This window comes from Hesperophylax consimilis, chromosome 4 (assembly GCF_061612785.1).
Source record: "Hesperophylax consimilis isolate HC1 chromosome 4, BYU_Hcon_1.0, whole genome shotgun sequence".
NCBI lineage: Eukaryota > Metazoa > Arthropoda > Insecta > Trichoptera > Limnephilidae > Hesperophylax > Hesperophylax consimilis.
In genome coordinates this window covers 38188590-38207434 of record NC_142839.1, presented here as the reverse complement: position 1 = coordinate 38207434, position 18845 = coordinate 38188590, and the positions used below count along the sequence as shown (strand labels likewise).

General features: G+C 37.2%; 1 protein-coding gene across 1 annotated transcript in view; it reads right to left on the bottom strand.

The window, feature by feature from the left end:
• Positions 1 to 1228: 1228 nt before the first annotated feature.
• Positions 1229 to 18845, bottom strand: part of LOC149424677 (dynein axonemal heavy chain 7-like) — a 39909-nt gene continuing 22292 nt past the window's right edge. The window contains exons 37-65 of the mRNA XM_089631089.1: positions 18693 to 18834; positions 17243 to 17356; positions 16496 to 16606; positions 15990 to 16178; positions 15676 to 15905; positions 14833 to 15058; positions 14560 to 14742; positions 13010 to 13235; positions 12751 to 12896; positions 12482 to 12677; positions 12166 to 12394; positions 11906 to 12059; positions 9948 to 10307; positions 9816 to 9863; positions 9146 to 9287; positions 8876 to 9054; positions 8334 to 8497; positions 8022 to 8227; positions 7794 to 7939; positions 7136 to 7288; positions 6206 to 6335; positions 5823 to 6064; positions 5591 to 5747; positions 5340 to 5506; positions 3250 to 3484; positions 3011 to 3162; positions 2795 to 2932; positions 2520 to 2663; positions 1229 to 1546 (exon numbers count right to left, since the gene is read on the bottom strand). Of these exons, the coding sequence (XP_089487215.1) occupies positions 1340 to 1546; positions 2520 to 2663; positions 2795 to 2932; positions 3011 to 3162; positions 3250 to 3484; positions 5340 to 5506; positions 5591 to 5747; positions 5823 to 6064; positions 6206 to 6335; positions 7136 to 7288; positions 7794 to 7939; positions 8022 to 8227; positions 8334 to 8497; positions 8876 to 9054; positions 9146 to 9287; positions 9816 to 9863; positions 9948 to 10307; positions 11906 to 12059; positions 12166 to 12394; positions 12482 to 12677; positions 12751 to 12896; positions 13010 to 13235; positions 14560 to 14742; positions 14833 to 15058; positions 15676 to 15905; positions 15990 to 16178; positions 16496 to 16606; positions 17243 to 17356; positions 18693 to 18834 (5116 nt within the window). The 3' untranslated portion in view covers positions 1229 to 1339. The remainder of the gene's footprint in view (positions 1547 to 2519; positions 2664 to 2794; positions 2933 to 3010; positions 3163 to 3249; positions 3485 to 5339; positions 5507 to 5590; positions 5748 to 5822; positions 6065 to 6205; positions 6336 to 7135; positions 7289 to 7793; positions 7940 to 8021; positions 8228 to 8333; positions 8498 to 8875; positions 9055 to 9145; positions 9288 to 9815; positions 9864 to 9947; positions 10308 to 11905; positions 12060 to 12165; positions 12395 to 12481; positions 12678 to 12750; positions 12897 to 13009; positions 13236 to 14559; positions 14743 to 14832; positions 15059 to 15675; positions 15906 to 15989; positions 16179 to 16495; positions 16607 to 17242; positions 17357 to 18692; positions 18835 to 18845) is intronic.

Here is an 18845-nt window from a genome sequence, read left to right as displayed (position 1 = left end):
TTTCGACTTTGTAATATTATAGTACCTAACTAACTCCATCATGAAAATATAAATAAAGATAATCTTACATGAAAATGCTATTTCTCCACAGGGGTAGGCAGAGAGGATGGACCGCCACACATTTCTGTTTCGGCAACCACTCCTAACTTCATTCACATTCATACTATTCTGTTATTCTGTCTCTTAACATGACCCGACACGACTCCGACCCCGATTGTGATTCACTTGATCATGCTAGGCATAAATAAACCACTCACTAAATCGATATCTTCGGGCTTTTTGTATGAAAAAATTGATTAAAAGAAACCATAAATATGCCAATATATAGACAGTACAATTCTCATTCGGAGCCTACTTATTATACTGTACACCAATGAAAAACTCTGAAAGTCTATGGAATAAACTTTCAGAGTTTTTCATTGGTGGATATAGTTAGGCTATAAGACGTCACAATATTTCAGTTCCAAATTCGATCGGAGTTATACCCCCGGGGCTATGTCTTCCACAGGCACCCTCAACTTCTATTATTATAGTACCTAATCAATGATGTCATAATATTACGTAGGTACCTACTTATGCGGATTTTTTTATGAAATTAATTATTTGGTTCATCGAATAGCCCAATTTTAAATATGTTACTCCTCTCTCTTACCTACCTCCTCCTCGCCTCCCACCCTCCCTCTCTTCTATGTTTCCTACTGTAATTCTCTATGTTAATAATTTTAGTAAGTTTTTTATAAAAATGAGGAAGTTCAGGCTGAACTGAAACCGATTGGTGTATGTGTCCAAACAAACTTATTAAACAATACTTGACTTAATAAAGACAGTTTTAACTATGTTGAAATTGGCTCAGTTATATTTGAGTTGTGGACTTGCAAAACCTGCTCTGGAATCAATCGTAAATCCGGAGATAGTCACGAAAAACTGTTTGGAACACCTTGAATATAAATAAATATACCTTTCATGCTACATAACAAAATAATTACACATTATTCTTTTGATATTTAGCAAAAAATATTAAAATTTTATTTACTTATGTACTTCTTTGTGAATTAATCAAAACCAGCAGAAATTTCCAGAGCGAGTTTTGGACATCTACGACTCAATTGACAAAAGAAAATATCATAGAATATCATACAAACTTTAAATAACGGATCAGTAAGAGAAAAAACATTTTTTTTATTAAAGTAAATAAATATTTAAAAAATTGCATTTTTGTATGACTCTTTGTTATCAAATAATGTATATTAGATAAAGATAAAATTATTACAAAGCCAGTTTGTAGTGTAATATGAATAGTCAAATTTCAATTTTTCTCAGTCGCATTACAGCGGGGTAACTAATACGGTAGCTGACTGAGAAGAGCTACTCCGCGCATGACCCAGTGGTCGGGGGGCGCCGAGGTGGGGAGCCTCATGAACAGAATGTAGTTGGTGGAGTGCCCCGTGGTTGACAGAATCCCCCTCCTGTCTCCCGTCTTGTACAAAGGGCAGTCGTACGTTTTTCCTACAGGAAGATCTTCTCGTTTCATGGGGACCAGCCAAATCTGTTTAGTAAAATTATAAATAGATGAATTAGATCCACTTAGGACGGGCTATTTCGCAGAATTTGAACAATTCATCAAATTTCAAAGTCAATTTTCAAGTTTTGTGAAAGTCCTATTCAAGTTCTGTTATTATATCATTATGGGCGAGATGCTTCGCAGAACTGAAATAATAAGAATTGGAATAGAACTTTAACTGAACTTGAAAATTAACTTTGAAATTTGATGAATTATTCAAATTTCTTGAAACAACCCGTCCCTAATTTAAGTACTTTGGACGGTTGAAATTATTTATTTTAATTTTACATTTGATACAGAAAATTATTTGACCCACTAGTTTCGCAGAAAATCAAATGCAACATTGTCATCAAATGTCCATTCAACGCCATTTTGTTTTTATTTTACAGTTAAAAGGCTTCTGTTAATTTCCGATTCCAAGTCTGTGTCAGCTTTTGAACAAATTATGATCAGCAGAGAATGTTGTTATGCTTGTTAGCTTATTACAATTTGATAGAAAGCTGAAATGCACCTAGAATCGGCGTTTAATGGGGACCTTTCAAATGTCAAAAAAACAATATTCCATTTGACGCCAATGCTACATTTGAATTTTTGCGAACAAAAACTGGGCCTTGTTACAGAATTAAGTTAAATAATGTAGTCGTGGACAATGGAAATATACACAATGAATATTATTATAATATGATTCGACCGGTCGGTGGCTGAGTTGGCATCTCGTTTGGGTCCCACCCAGTCATATTGTATTCAATTCCTCAGTTAGCTAAGTCCTCCATCACAACACAAGCAACATTTTCCGCTTACTGTGGTGGTAGTAGGAGATTTTCAAATATTGTCAAATAGGTTATTCGTAACCCAGGAATGTTTGTCTTTCTTTTTTTAAACAGTAAAGTAAGTACGATAAGTACAATGTGCGTCGAAGATAAGCTGCAATAGAGGTGGCCAATATTTATACACTTACAATTGGGAAAACATCATATAAAATCTTAGGCAGGGCTTCATCGATAATGTGCTCGTCTTTATCCCATCGAGCACCTTCCAAAAACAGTCCCATGATGTAACATCCTTCAGGAGGGTTATCTTCATAATCAGTTTCATCTTGAACCTGTTGAAAATAAATATGCAAGCTTAGTTTTTTCTAGCTTAGATGCAAGGTCTTTCTATTAAGAATCAAAATCAACCTCAAACTAAAATGATGTTTCATCGATATGGTGTAAAAGGTATTGTTTAACTTACTAGGTAATCAAAGGCCAGTTGATCAATGGGTATCTTATATTTGCGGGCATAGCTCTGTTGTACTGCTGTGAGGAAGGCTTGAGGGAAGTAGAAGCCGGAGAGCCAGAACACCACCGGGGGTCCGTGCGTGTGCCAGTGCTGGAATGAGGAAATATATTCAAACAACAAACAATCGAGATGTATATTGGGTAGTCAACAAGACATGTTCGTTTGTACCTGCAAAAAGTGCATTCTTTGCAAGAAGTCCTCCACATAACTGGAGAAGGGCTTGAGGGAGGGATAGCTGCTCTTGGCCCACAGGGTGGGGATCTTCCCGCGCACCATGCTGGTCAGCACCTCCTCAGTGGATTCCGTCAGCACACTGACTCCTGTAATGAATGAGGGAATGTAGGTTATGTTTAGCCATCTCACCAAGTGCCCACACTGAACAGTGGTATCTATGTGATGGGCATTACCTTGGACAGCGCCCACAACAGCCTTGAGACTGGAGGTCATGACGTGGAGCAGGCGGGTGAAGCGGGCCGCCTCCTGCACCACCACGATGGACAGTGGAGTCATGAGGGAGGCCTCGATGTCTCCCTCATGGGACACTCCCGTCAACACCCGTGGGGGGAGACGGGCTATGACCTGCAGTGCGAGTGCCATGGCTTCCTCTTCAGGGGTTATTCCACCCCCACTCGATGATGTTTCCTTTATAATGATACACATATAATCATGATTTATTATTTCTTATAATCAGCCAATATGTTTTTTTAATCACCTTGTACAAAATGTTACTAGATTAAACAACTTAATAATACTCACCAAATGTTTGGCATACAGGTCCTTAGAAAGCATGAAATGGGTATGAATGAATTAAAAATATGGTAATTAAAACAATCTGGGTACAAGCATTTGAAACATTTATAATGGTACTAATTTTTTAACAATAATGTATTAATCAAGCCGTAAATGATTAAATACAAACTATAAATGTATACTAGTAATTCTGTGAACAGTCCTCGCATCCAAAAAAGTATTTTTATAATTTTATATTATTTAATAAAACAAAACAAACAATTTCTCGAAATCATAAGATTTGTAAGTAGGCACTTAAATAGCTATCTAATCAAATATAAACCATATATATTTTATGTAAGATTTAAAAAAAAATTAATTGAACAATTTGTACAAAGAAATTTCACCATCGTAATGACAATTTTTTGTTCAAACTTTCTTCAGGCCGGTAGGTACCATAATGTTGATTATTCTGACTTAACAGCTCTTAGTATCAACCACAAACTTTGGCAGGATAAAAATATAGTATCCAACACGGCCTTGATCTTGAACCAGAATGTAACAAACAAATTTACAGACAGATGAAATGCCAAATAGTCGAGTTAAAACAGGACTTTGCTACGCTCAGTCAATAATGGAGTTCAGTGTCCAATGTCCAAATAAAATTTATGGATACATAAAATATCACTAGTGCACAAAATTTTTTGTGAGATATTGTAAATTACCTAAATAAAAGCAAGAATACTCACGGTTCGATCCTACAATGATGTTCAAGAAAGCATGTAAAAATAATGCATATGATTATCATCCTTCATGATTCAACAATCTCAAAAATATGGTTATGAACGAAGATATTACAGAGATATATAAATAGAGATATAGAAGAAAAAACAATAAATTAAGACAATATAATCACTCAAGCGATGAGTGTTCGGTTTTAGAATTGGACATTCAATTCAAATAATAATATTCCTCAAAACATTAATATTGAAACATAACTGAACTGCTTACTGCGGTTTAAAGCCAATGAATCCACCTAAATATCACTGTTTCTTCCATATTTCCATTTCTCCGTTTATCCCATATTTTTAGGTTTCATAAATGTGTCACGTTATGACAAGAGATTGCTCAAAATGTTTTTGCAAACTTGTGCCAAGAATCACTCGAGTGGATAATAGAAAATATGTACTGGTACATGAAATAAGGAAAAAAATATGCGTGACATGTTATTAAAGGTACAATGATTTAAAAAAATAATACATATAAAATAAATAAAATCTCTCAACTATATTGCCTACACACTCTGTAACTCTCTTCTAGATACGTATAAAAACAGCCAGGATATAACAAAAATTTCAAAGTAATGCTTTAAAAGAATATTTTTAAAGTACGTACAAAAACGAAAATATGTAATTCTTGTCGTGTTGCGTTTTGTCTCATTTCTTTTTCTCTCCTTTTCTATCCTCTGTATTTGTAATCGAGCATAATCTATTTTTACCAATGTATTAGTGGGTAAGTACCTTTTTGTAATTCCTACCTTATCTTTGTGCTTATTTTATATCCCTGCTTGTTTCAAAAATATGAATTTCAATTATTGTTTCCAAACCCTTTTATTTGAACAATAAATTTTTTTGAAGTTATAAAGAAATTGAATTCTTTATTTATTTTAGCTCTTTTTCTATCTTTCGTGAAGTTGCCGAACCCTGGAATGGTTGGAATTTATTTCTGATATCTACTATCTACTGTTCTGTTATCAAAAAATTGTAACCTGTGTGAGCAAAGCCGTGGACAGCAACTGTTCAGCTTCCCTGTAATGCTTGGTGATGTCTGCATTGTCATTCATACCAAACACTCCCGGGGGGGCGGTGATAGGGAGGTTGCGGGTGAAGGATATGAACTCGCCGTGCTCTTTCACCGATGGCACGTAGTAGGTACCTGCACGGAACACCACATAAGGGGTAAGGAAACATTGCACTTATGCCGTATGTATGTTGTGCAAAGGCAAGAAGGAAACAATACCTGTTGGTTCAAATGTGTACCCCGGATCAGTCACAAGAAGAGGATTGTAGAACTTCCTGAGTATGGTATTGAGGCATCTCCTGTCCCAGTCATCTGTCACCCTTCCTCCATAATTGCACTCTCCTGTCAGATATCTTAGTGCAACATATTGCACATCCTGGAAAAAACAATACAAATTAATGAAAGATGACAATTATTTTTACTTTAGATATGACAATGGATTGACACCAACTTCGTATTCATTCAAAAACATGTTGAGCTGGGTGATGCTGATTTTGAGATCTGTTTCATTGAACTCATAGGGGATATTCCAGCCCAGGGGACCAAACTGTCTCCGCTCTTGGACTACAGCGTGGAAGAAGCACAGCGCGTACAGAAGTCTCTTAAAGTTCTCTGGCTGCTTATTCCCTTCAAACCACTCGGGGTTGGATATCGGGTCAGTCTGATAGGATCTCACTATATTTGCACGTAAACCTGCAAATTTACAATTCGTAATATATTTTATATACCTATATGTCTCAGAATATAGTTGAAGGCAAACCTGTCACATAAGGCAGGTATGCCATGTAATGCGGAAATAAACAGAGGTAAAATCGAATTTTAAAAAAAAATTACCTTTGGGTGGTTCATTAGTCATTTTTACACCATTTTGTAGTACAAAAACTGGAAAATTTTCACTAGGGTAAGAAGTCAGCCAAAGTCGGAAATCCGGATGTGTTGTTTCCGGTTGAAACCCCTCACATATCTAGAAAACACATTTCACGTATACATATTATAGAGTGCCCTTGAGGTGATTTCTCACGAAAATGGCGCTATATAAATTAGCCAAATATTAAGTACATAATCCACACAAAAATGTATTGTGCAATATTAAGGCAAATTAAATTATATGATGGTTAAAAAATCAATGGAGAATAATAATTAAGGAAAATAATTTCCCTCAGGGCCTATGTCATCTTTGGGGATACTATGTGGAGGGTTTGTTAAAGGAAACGAAGGAGAGGAAGGAAACGAAGGAGAGGAAGGAAACGAAGGAGAGGAAGGAAACGAAGGAGAGGAAGGAAACGAAGGAGAGGAAGGAAACGAAGGAGAGGAAGGAAACGAAGGAGAGGAAGGAAACGAAGGAGAGGAAGGAAACGAAGGAGAGGAAAAAAACGAAGGAGAGAAAGAAAACGAAGGAGAGGAAGGAAACGAAGGAGAGGAAGGAAATGAAGAAGAAAAATCTCTGAAGGAAAAATGTGTGAGGGGTGGGTAGGAATCTGGGGGTTAGTGTGTCCAGGGATGACAAATGAATCCATCCCTCCCACTGCGGTGCAAGACGATGGGTCGAGAGAGTCCAGCTGGAGTGGTTAAAAGGTCTCCCTCAATCAGTCTTCTCTCGACCCGACCCACCACGCAGTAGATGGGCAAAAGCATCCGCCGCCAAGACCCAGACAAACTTCACCCCTGCCAAGTCACCTAGTGGGGTGACCTATGGCAAGGGTGATGGTTATCCAATAAATGGTTCCCGGGGCGTCTCCCAAATTGAGTGACTATCTAAAGTACCTTTTCCAACATGGGCATCCAACTGCTGGCCAAATGGCAGTTCTGAAGAATAACCCAGGTACCACTTCTGATTCCTTCATCAATCATCTTGACGGCTATGGGACCCTGTCCCTGTCCCAGCGATAATGAAAATAAGCGGTTTGAACCAAATCCCTGAAAACATAATACACAAAATATTATTCCAAAATGTTACGTAAGATTCAATTTCTCAACAACTATATATTAATCAACCCACAATACTGAAAATAGAATTTTTCTAATGGAACAAACTATATACTGAGAATGCATACCCAGCAACTGAAATCCAGAGCTGCTGACAAAATTAGCAAAGTTGCCACACATCAGCTTTTCTGCGACATACTGAATGATTTAACCTGGAGTCCAATATCATGCACTGTACAAACTTATATGGATTGTATAATGAGAGCTGTTTGACCAAACCGAGACCCACGAACCAAAAGTGACTTGCGAACTTGATGTAGTATCACTGACCATTTTCGGAATTTCAAAAGTTTGCACAGCAAAAAATTCTCACTTGTTGCAAGACTTATTCGTGCAATCCAGATAGGAGTAACTCCACAAAATATATGAATGTATGAGCAGCAAATTCTCAAGATATAATCACAATAGCAATATAAAAATCACTATATCTTCTTACTTGATCATCGGCAAACTTAAACAGGGTCCCCATGGGATCAGAACCCGGAGTCAACACAAACAGTAGAGGGATACAGCAGTGGGAGTCATTGTAGGAAGAAGGCAGGTCAAACAGTGGTGGCTCGACGTAGCGCACCCCCATGGTTTCTTTAAAAGATACATCCATACATTAAACCATGTCTTTTCTTGCATCGGATAAACATTTATAACAATATAATGAAATTCTTACTCTCTACGAACACCTGCACAGCCGGCACCATCTTATCTTGCCTCACACATCTCATGATGAGCAGTTGTTGGAAGGGAGTTATCTTCTTATTCCAAGGAGCGGGAAAAGGAAATTCTTGTGGTTCTGGAAGGTTAATATAATCCACCCAGGCCTCGTCCTTTGTAAGAGACTGCTGTATACCATTAAAATCATGGAATTCATTCAACCTTAAAAATATCAAATTAGGTTACCCAAAGCAAATTTCTCTGAAAATTAAAAAATTTAAGTGATCTACTTTTTAATATTTTTTCATTGAACAATGTGAACCAGTACTTGCAAACTTCTGCCCATGCATTTGGTGTGAGGAAATCAACAGGACACTTTGTGATGTTTTTGGGGGCTCCCCCAGCAAGCAGGAAAATGAATTCTGATAGTTCAACTCGTTTTTCAAAAAGCATTATTGTGACAGTAAGAAGTAAAGAAAACACCAGCTTATCCTAGAACAAATAAGAATAAAATTAGCCAATCAACGTGCATAAATAAATCAACTCAAAGACTTTCATTCTATTTAATTTTTTACTAATACTAAGAAGTAGGAGAAGGGGTTCGGTTCAGCTCAATGTAATTTGAGAGTTTTGTACATATCTATGACAACATCTAAAAAGTTATTTCAAATAATATAATGTGTTGAACAAATTTCAAAGTTAATTTTCAAATTCTGTTAAATGTTTTATTCAAGTTTTGTTATTCCATTTCCCGTGTCGTCCCGGGCCAGTCATTTCACAGAACTTGAATAGTTGACAGAAATGGAAAATTAACTTTGAAATTTGAGGAATTGTTCAAATTTTGTGAAACAACCGGACCTAAATGTATACCTTTTCAAACAAGCTTCGGCAAATATTGGCGTATAGAGAATAAGTAAAATACTTTCGTAAAATTTCTAATCGGGCATTTATATCTTCAACTTGTTCAGTGTTATCTATTGCAGCAGAGTAGAGAGTCTCAAACCAGCCCAGGGAATATTGGTACATGGGATCAATGTTTGAGAGTCCATCTAAAAATAAATGAAATCAATTAAATTCTTTCACAAATCAATAATTTCTATCACGCCATCAAAAGATTTGCAGTTGTATAATTATACTTACCAATTAGAAAGAATAATATAGTTGCATGTTCTGCGATAGGTTCATATTCTTTTCTTGCTTTATCTATTTGCCGTTCAGTCTCCATCCCCACCAATTGCTTTTGGCTAATTTCGTCTGCAGTTGTTTTGGACGAATTTAAAATCTGGAGAAATGAATGTCATTTTTTATTCCTACATATAATTATATCCATCTAGTGATGTGCACCCCAGATCGGGAATTTATTTTTGTTATTGAGAAAATTATTCTGAGTTGGGTTTGTCTTGTTGATGAAAAGTTAATAATGACAGTAAAATTAGTTTTTCAATATCTCCAAAAATGACGAAGTTATGAGCTTTCAAAGTGAACATGGATAAAATTTATACAATCATGTCGCACAATGTCACATGAGACACAGTTCAGTAGAATTCATTATTCTAATGGCAGTGCTACAGTACAACTGTGCCAGTCATTGTATGTACCGTGACATCAAATGCTCATCGGTCAGTCGCAAATATATTGAGACAACCCCAATGGTTTGTTTAGGGATTTCACCATTTAGACAAAAGTTCCCGTTATATTTCCCGTTTGGGGGATTTTCCACAGCAATAAATTCCCGGGAATTAACCCATCACTATAATATTATGTACCCAACCAAATAAGGCAGCAAAAGATGATCAATTTACTATCTTACCTGCACTGCTTCCTCATCTTCAAGTAATGTTTCCGACGTAGACAAAACCTATAGAATTAAAAGAAGTTATATGATGTTAATGAGAAATGTTGAAATTAATTTTATTTTAAGTTTTAAAAACATAACACCAACTGTGAGAATTTTCTGTTCAATCTCCTGAAGCAGGCGGCGGTGCTCCGCCCCCTGTGTGGTGAGGTCCGTCTTGGCCTGCTGCAGCTCCGGTCTCTCCTGCGCCACCACCCGGGCCAGCAGCTGACTAGCCAGCCCGTCCGTCCCCAGCATGAAGTTCACCAGGGTGACTCGCACCCCCACCTCGGGCATGTAGTGCGGATTGCGCAGCTTGGTGCTGATGTAGAATCTAAAATCCTTGTTGTACTCCACTATGTTGTCCCCCAGCTTGATGTAGGTGGCTCCGCCTTGCTTGAACGTCTGCTGTTGCAGGAGGGGCTCTAGCATGGGGTCCAATTCTTCCCCCACATTTTCTAAAATCACCTACAAATCACAATCTTTTCAATAAAATATTTTGACAAAAAATAAAGTTAATTAAAAAACAAAAATAATTAATAACACAATTAAATTAAGTAATTACATTACATACTTTGTCGTATAATTAAATTATTCATTAAAAATAATTCCCTGATGATGTCAGTATGTAATGAAACTAGTTTGTCATATAATAAATATGAACAAAGTACAGTGGTGCCTCACACAACGAACGCCTCGCACAGCGAATGCTGCACACAACGAACTTCCTTTTCGTTCATTTCACGATTCATACAACGAACTTCGCTTCACACAACGAAGTCGCCCGATCTTCTACGATCACTGCCGATTAATTGCATCCTCCCGCGCAGGCAGTCGTTAGACTCGTTAGTCACTGCGTAGTATGCTTAACTTACGCACGTATCGCAGCAATCGTTCTTCATTACGAATTAAATCGCACACGTATCACGGCAGTCGTCCTTTTAAGATAAACTCAACATTTTTTTTATATGATGGGTTCTAAAAAAAGCAGGAAGGTGATTTCTCTTGAAATGAAACAGGAAATAATTAGAAGGAGTGAATGTGGGGTAAAACAGTGTGACCTCGTCAAAGAGTTTGGCCTCAACAAGACCACCATTTTCACCATTTTGAAAAACAAGGATGCAATAAAATCAGCCAAAGTAGCCAAAGGAGTATCAAAACTATTTAATGAAAAACATAGATCTTCAATCCACGAGGAAATGGAGAGGCTATTAGCGATTTGGATTAAGGACAGGCAGGTGAAAGGTGACGTAACAACCCAAGATATTATCTGTTACAAGGCCAAGATAATTTATGAAGATCTAAAGAAAAACATCCCTGGAAGTAGCAGCAATCAAGATAATAAAGAAGATTTCAAAGCCAGCAGGGGGTGGTTTTTTAGATTTAAGAAAAGGTATGGAATCCACAGCGTTAATATGCATGGTGAGGCTGGCAGTGCTGATAAAAAAGAAGCAGAAAAGTTCTCTATTAATTTTCAAAAATTTATTATGGATGAAGGATACTGCCCACAACAAGTGTTCAATGCCGATGAAACGGGTCTTTTCTGGAAAAGAATGCCGAGCAGAACATTCATTACAAAAGAAGAGAAGAAATTGCCAGGACACAAAGCCATGAAGGACAGACTTACCCTTATGATTTCGTCTAATGCCAGCGGAGACCTCAAGATCAAACCTCTATTGGTTTATCACTCTGAAAATCCAAGAATTTTTAAGAAAAATAACGTTATTAAGTCCAAATTGCCCGTCCATTGGAAGTCCAATCAAAAAGCCTGGGTGACCCAAGTTATCTTCAACGAATGGATTCTGGAAACCTTTGCTCCTGCCGTGAAGAAATTCTTACAAAAAATTTATCTTTTTTTTATGTCATCTTACCATATTTTATGCTACAGAACGAATTATTTTTTTTAACATGTATTGTTATGGGAAAACGCGTTTCACATAACGAACTTTTCGCATAACGAACTTGCTCCTGGAACGAATTAAGTTCGTTGTGTGAGGCACCACTGTAATTACATATAATGAATCGTAAAATGAATACCATACAAAATTTAGAAATAATTAATTTACAGGTTGACCAAACTGCACAGCATTCTCAAGGACCCTTGCAAAATCAGATTGCGACAGTCTAACAATGTTCAAATGAAACTTTTTCTCCATATTCTTCACCCATCGATTGGCCTGGCCTTGCGGATCTATCATCAGAGGCCAGCGAGTTGCAGACCTAAAATTAAATATATTATTTAGAGCATGCTAACCACAATAATCAATAATTAATCATGTACCTTTTGCTAATGTGCAACATAATAAATATCTAAATAAACACTTACTTAATTATAATGGCACTCTCAACACTGAAGTCATCAGCGGGCAAGCCATCAATATTCCACTGCTGTATGGTGACTGGGTTTCCCAAAATGGTGACCATCTTGAAATTAGATGAACAGTATAGTCCAAATTTGATGCACTGTTCTGACCAGCCAGTGATGCGAGTCTGCCGGAAGTAAGCTGTGAACGGACCCAGGTAAGCTATCACACCGGCAGCTAACAATACGTCTCCTGGGAAAGAAATATGGCATAGTAAAAATACAGAAAACTCACCACTCTACTAAGAAATTAAATGTTTATCAGCATTTCCAAAAATACCTGTTAGAAGGCCGTAGCTATCCCTCAAATTTTTAGCCGCTGTCGTCCAGCGAGTCTTTTCTCCCCCCAAACCACTCAACAGCATCTCCGCCCTCATCAGCTTGTTGGCGCACAGTTCCACTTCATCATCCAGTGCCTTTAACCGTCGGTTCTGCTCTGCTAACGCCTCTTCTAGGACTGCCAGTTTGTCTCGAACCTAATTAATAAAATTCGAATTCACATCATAAAGCCAAGAGATATTGTAAAAAATGTAATAAAAAAGTATTTACCGCCTGTAACTGGGCCTGTTTGATGGCCAGAGCTGCCATGGCCGTGTTGTAAACACCCTGTGCCTCTGCTAGAGCTGCCTTCTTTGGTCCAACCACTTTAGCCACCTTGTCGTATTTAGAAATAGCTATCACCCACTTGCACATTCCTAGAATTAATTAAAATAATATATATTAGAGTCAATTTATATCAAGACATAAATAATTTATTTTATTTTATTGCACGTAGAAATAATGTGTATATTATGTGAATTCAAATAACCTTCAGCAGCCAGTGAAGCTTGCTTCATCTTCTCCGGCACAAAGAGTTCATCTTTCATGATGCCGGTCTCCAACTTCTTCATTACAGCTGGAGGAATATTGTCCTTATCGAACAAGAGGAGGTTTTCCAAGAACTTGATATCATTGAGGAGTTTCTTTGAAGGTCCCCAGTAATCTTCCATGGTGCCCAGTCCGGAGGGATTTGGAACTTTATCAGGTTTCATTTCCTAGAATGTTTAAAGAAACAGTTAGTTAAAAATGATTTTTAGAAACTAAATAATAAACCGGGAAATGCAAATTCGTATTTCAAATTTTCCCGATAACTGGTGTGTTCTATCGACTTCAAGATTTGCTCCCCACATCTGTACTGCGTGCCACATATTATGTTATGATCCACTCCCACCCGAGTTATTTAGTTAGTAATTGTAAAAAGCATTCACTTTGTGGCTCATCATAATTTACAAAAAAAAAACACATAAATTTGTTTTTGACCACTATTGTTTTATTTTCACTCTACCGGTTTCGGAAGAACCGTTTTTACCAGTTTTTAATATTCTCCTGACGAAGGAAGGGTTCTGTGTTCTATGTTTTTTTTTTGTATTTAGTTTGTATCTGGGGTACCATTACCAACCAACAAATATCCAAAATACAAGTTATTCCTAAATACTTAACTAAAACCGTAAGGAAGGGCAAAGCGCACTTTGAGTGGAAAAACACAAAACTGTGCTGTATAAATGCTATGTAATTATTATTATAAACATATGTCAAAGATAAATACTCACAACACACACACAAATACTTCCTTTTACGATTCTGCCAAAATATGAGATCACAACTATAATAATAATAATAAGCCTTTTATTCTGAACTTCTATTAGGTACATTAATATTAGAAATGTTTTGTTTATTATAAAATATCCCGAAGCTCAGTTTGCCTCTTGGCATAGGCCTCCTCTAACAATTAAGATCACAACTGACTTTCTACAAATAATTCAACAATCCTCACACACCAACACTAAATCAGTCTTTAATTATTCTGACATACACCAACCAGCACAAAACACAATCACTAAATCAAAATCCGTTTAAATTCGTATTCTTTTGTAAAAATAATTTTCTTTTAACCCATCGGCATACCTGCCGCCAAGATTGGGGGGCTGCACTTTTTTCGCATCAGCATATTGCCCGTCCTATTGGGGCGACTAAAACTTTTCCCACATACTTAGATAGTTCACAATAAAATTATAATCTATATAAAAGCATAAAAAATATTTAATTTGGGGAAATATGGGGTGCAATACTGCACAGTAATAATCCTTCTCAAGTATCATAGATGTCACAAATAAAAATTAGTATGACAATTTCTTGTAATTAATTATATAAGTAATAATTTTTAATAAATAATAATTTCATTTTAATTGTTTAATTGTAAAATTGTCTTTCCCGAAAGAGTTTTATTAAACTCATTGGGAATAATGTATTATAAATATTATTGATATTATTTTGTAATACAATTTCACTTAAATACATTTTAAAAATAATTGATTTAACCTTTAGAATGCAAACAGCTTCCATGACCATTTTAATACCCTTGGGGGGATTTTTCATAGTCTTGATAAAGGTGATGTCAGCGGGAGTGAGGGTGTTGAGGGCAGCTAGGGCAGCATTCATGATGGGCATAGCTTCTGCCAAGTCTGCATCACACTCCACTTTTATCGCTTGTGCAGCTTTGGCCTGGAATTAAAAAAAATATAATAGGATACCTGATAATTATCCATAACCATTGTAATGAACTTTATTATGTAAGGGTAAGTGCATTATAACCTGTCCATCTGCTATTTCCTGGTCAGCGAGCACGGTCTCCTCCACGAGAGCGACATCTGCTGCATCAGCTTGTACCTTGGCTGCTATCTCTGCCACCGCCGCGGCTCCCGCAGCCAGTTGGGGCTGGAGTCTCTCCAAGGCCAGCTGAAGAGCACCCACTGATTTAGCTGCCACCTCCAGTTGCCCCAGGCCCACGAGATAACGTTTTTCATTTCGCAGCACCTCCCTAAAAAATAATTTTTGTTCTTCAAATACAAACCAAAGAATGTGGGTTAGTTAGTATCGACCATAGAGTAAACAAGTAGAAGTTCCTTTCTTATATATGTGAATGGAAACAAATTTGCCAATGACATATTACCTTTTGGTTCTAGACCATTTAGCATGCGGTCTGTCTCTCTTACACTTGCCTAAAATTGTGTATCGCCATCTTCATTCCATTTGAATTTCGTAACCATGGTGAAACACAGTAAAATATGGAGACCCAAATTCGGATTATATTTGGATCACAAAACACGTCGACACAATGCATCTTTATAAGACCCTCAAATGGAGCTCTGATTCTGTACAATAAGGACCCCTGCATACGAGCAAATTTTGTTACGGCGACAGTTGGAAACTATTTTAAATTCCATACAAATTCAAAAAAGTCTTCCTAGTGTCGCGACGTCTTGTGTGCGCATCTCCGTATACTGTTATAAATTTTGATGCACGCCACTGTTGCCTGCAACTAATGTTGCTTGTGTGCGGCTAGACTAAGTTTAAGCTCGATAAGTACACGACTTAAGTTGAGAATTAGTTAATACACATAATGCAAAATATTATATAATATTGAAAAAATCTTACGTTCGCTTTGCTGTGAGAAGAGTTTTAAAAAGCGAAATCAATTGCAGATAAGCAGTAGGAGTGACGTAATTCTTGCGTTTCAACCTGATAAAGAACTGTTCCGAGAGCTCCTGCGTATTAACGTGAAAAATTTGACACATCTCAATCGCCGTCTTCCTTTCTAGATCCGTCAACTCCAAGTCCTTTAAAAAATAAGTAGCCACGGCTAAAAGGGCATCTGGCGGCCATTCCTGAAAACAAATAATGTGTTAAATTAACATATTATATAATATTGTTTATAATTTATTATTTAAAATGAACTAGCATTCATATACCTGGAACCAATCAATAGTGCAACAGTTGACCAAGGCCGGGAACTTTCGGATTCTAGTCCTGAGGGAAGTGCCGGCGGGGCTCATGGCCAGCACCACGTGCAGCTGCTCTCTCACTATATCCACAAAGAATGCGTACAAGGCCACCGGGGAGCCGTCTGTTTGTAAAGACTTATCCCGCTGCTTGTCTACCTGTAAAATAATTTAAATCAACTATGTATTTGCTACAAATAGAATAATATTGAATTGGACTTGTCAAGTATGAGCATTTAGGACTGGTTGGTTCACAGAATTTGAACAATTCATCAAATTTAAAAGTTAATATTCAAAATCTGTGAAAGTCCTATTGAAGTTCTGTTACTATCTTAATACTGTGAAATAACGGCCTATCACGAAATATTAAGAGAAATTTAAAAACTGTTAAAATTCTGTGAATCAACCCATTTTTAAACTATTTTATTGAAAGATAGGTGCGTATTATTATTTTTAGATGATTGCATTCGACATACCACTCTCATTTTTTCACAGATTTCTGCTTTTTCCTCCGCAGAGAAGAGATTTGGTACTTCTCCAGAATTTAATATGTTGTTGATATCCTCTAAAAACCCTTCCTCTTTTATCTAAAATACGTAAATCGAATTCAGACAAGTGATAAAGTACCTACTTATCAACATAATATTTTACACCAGAAAATTATTTTTATTCTGTATTTGAAATTTGAACTTCTTTTGTTTTATTTTTGAAGTGAAACTTCTTTACGCGCGTCATGCATTTTCGAGGACTGGAGTAAAACCGACTCATGACCGTCACGAAAAACAGTGATCATTTGGTGGTGGGGGTACGGGAACCCCACCACCGCTCACGTCAGGCATCAGCTGCTTGCTTCGTGTACTGCGCGGTGAGTGTAATACGAGTGAAATACGTAATTGATTGTGGTTTATTCGATTTGCAACAGAGTTTTAGTGTCAAAAATGAGTAGTGACGAGATAGAAGTGAGAAAAACATTTGTGGCACAAGAATAATGAAATGAAAAGAGAGAGAGAAGAATACTAAAAGTTTCACTTCCGTCGTGCGTAGGCTTGCCACACACTGTATTTTTTTAGGGTTACCTTGACATGTAAAGTCAGATTCTTTTTTTATTTTTCAAGGGTCTGCAATTTTTAGCTAACATGCAATAATTAACAATCCTGCAATACTATTATAATATCCCGTGACATGGGTCTACGCTAGTATATTACAAAAATAAATACAAATACCTGTGATTCTATAAACAAAAATATCACATGAAGATCGGGCAAACTGGCTTTTTTTAATAGAGTCTTCAAATCTTCGCGCCACTCAAAGCGCCCGTATTGCCGACTCATTTCCACCTAGAAAATCATTATTTTGATACATACACACAGCGTCACATAAATCGCACGTCTTCGAAAATAAGTTTCAAGCATAAGTTTCCCCAAGCCTAAGGCTGGCCGCATACATACGTTTTCCGTATTCGATTTACGAATTCGTTTTCCGTATTCGGAATTCCGTGAGACTAGCGCAAACGTTCGTTTTTCTTCATTCGGAATGTATAAACGTCAGAACCAGTGTTGCCAACAAGGGCGATATGTCGCCATTTAGGCTACTCAGAGCGAGAATCGGTGCCGAAAAAATCCAAAAGGCGACTGGTCGCCAATTAAGCTACTTCAAAAACATCAATTTTAAACACCCCCCCCCCCCCATGAAATTTATTTTTCTGGGGACAAATTTTATATTTTCTTGAAATTCTCTAGCCACCCTCCCCATGAATTTTTTTTATTTTCTGGGGACAAATTTTATTTTTTTGAAATTCTCTAGCCACCCCCCCCCCCACGAAATTTTTTTTATTTTCACGTAAAAACATCAATTTTAAACATGTCCAACCTAACAGCAAATTCGGCTACTTTACGCTACCTTATGTATGAGAAACGGCGATATTAGGTCAAGATCCGTTGGCAACACTGAATTACGAATGGAAATTTCCGTACGTTTGCGTCGGCACAAACAAACTGTATGCAATAGCTGCGTTCCACATGACGTCATTAGGTTTTTTCCATTCGTTTTCTCCGAACGCGCCGGCTGGCATTCGGAACGTGCGTAAGGAATTTGTTCCGTTCGGAACTAAAATGAACGTGTGCGGCAGTTAATGTATTTTCTACTGATTCCATGCATTCGGATGTCCGAATACGGAAAACGAATTCGGAAATCGAATACGAAAAACGTATGTATGCGGCCAGCCTAACCCAAACAATATTGCTATCAATTGAAAGTACATTTAACAACCTCTTATCAGACAATATATTAAATTTATAAACAATACAAATTTTCCGAGTAAGGGATGCTAAAAAAATGTTGCACATATACTCTTTACAGGTGCCACAACTTGTGTCATCTTCCTGGGCTACATGTAAAAGGATCATTTTAAGTTAAATGTAGGTCATTCACTATCGGAACGTTGAAGAGGACACACTTGAATAATTAGCGCTTAAAAACAAGCCCTTAAAATGGACACCACTGCTGACGAAGCCGCTCGAGTGGTGGCACTACTGCAATCAGGGATGCGACAGTGTGAATGATTAACATCTTTTAAGCTTTAGAGTTTGGTAAATATCACACATGAAAGCAATTTGCATGAGAACTATCTTGTACGAGAAAATAAGTTAAGAAAAAACGTTAAGTGTTAATCACCTGGAATAATTCATAGTCGTTTATACTGGCAGCCAACCTGGTTAGTGACTGTCTTCCTGAGCCCCCGAGCCCAATGAGCAGGGCGTGGGATCGGGGCTGGGCCACAATACGACAGATCCTCGAAACGTGCTCCACTGCAAATCTGGAAACAAT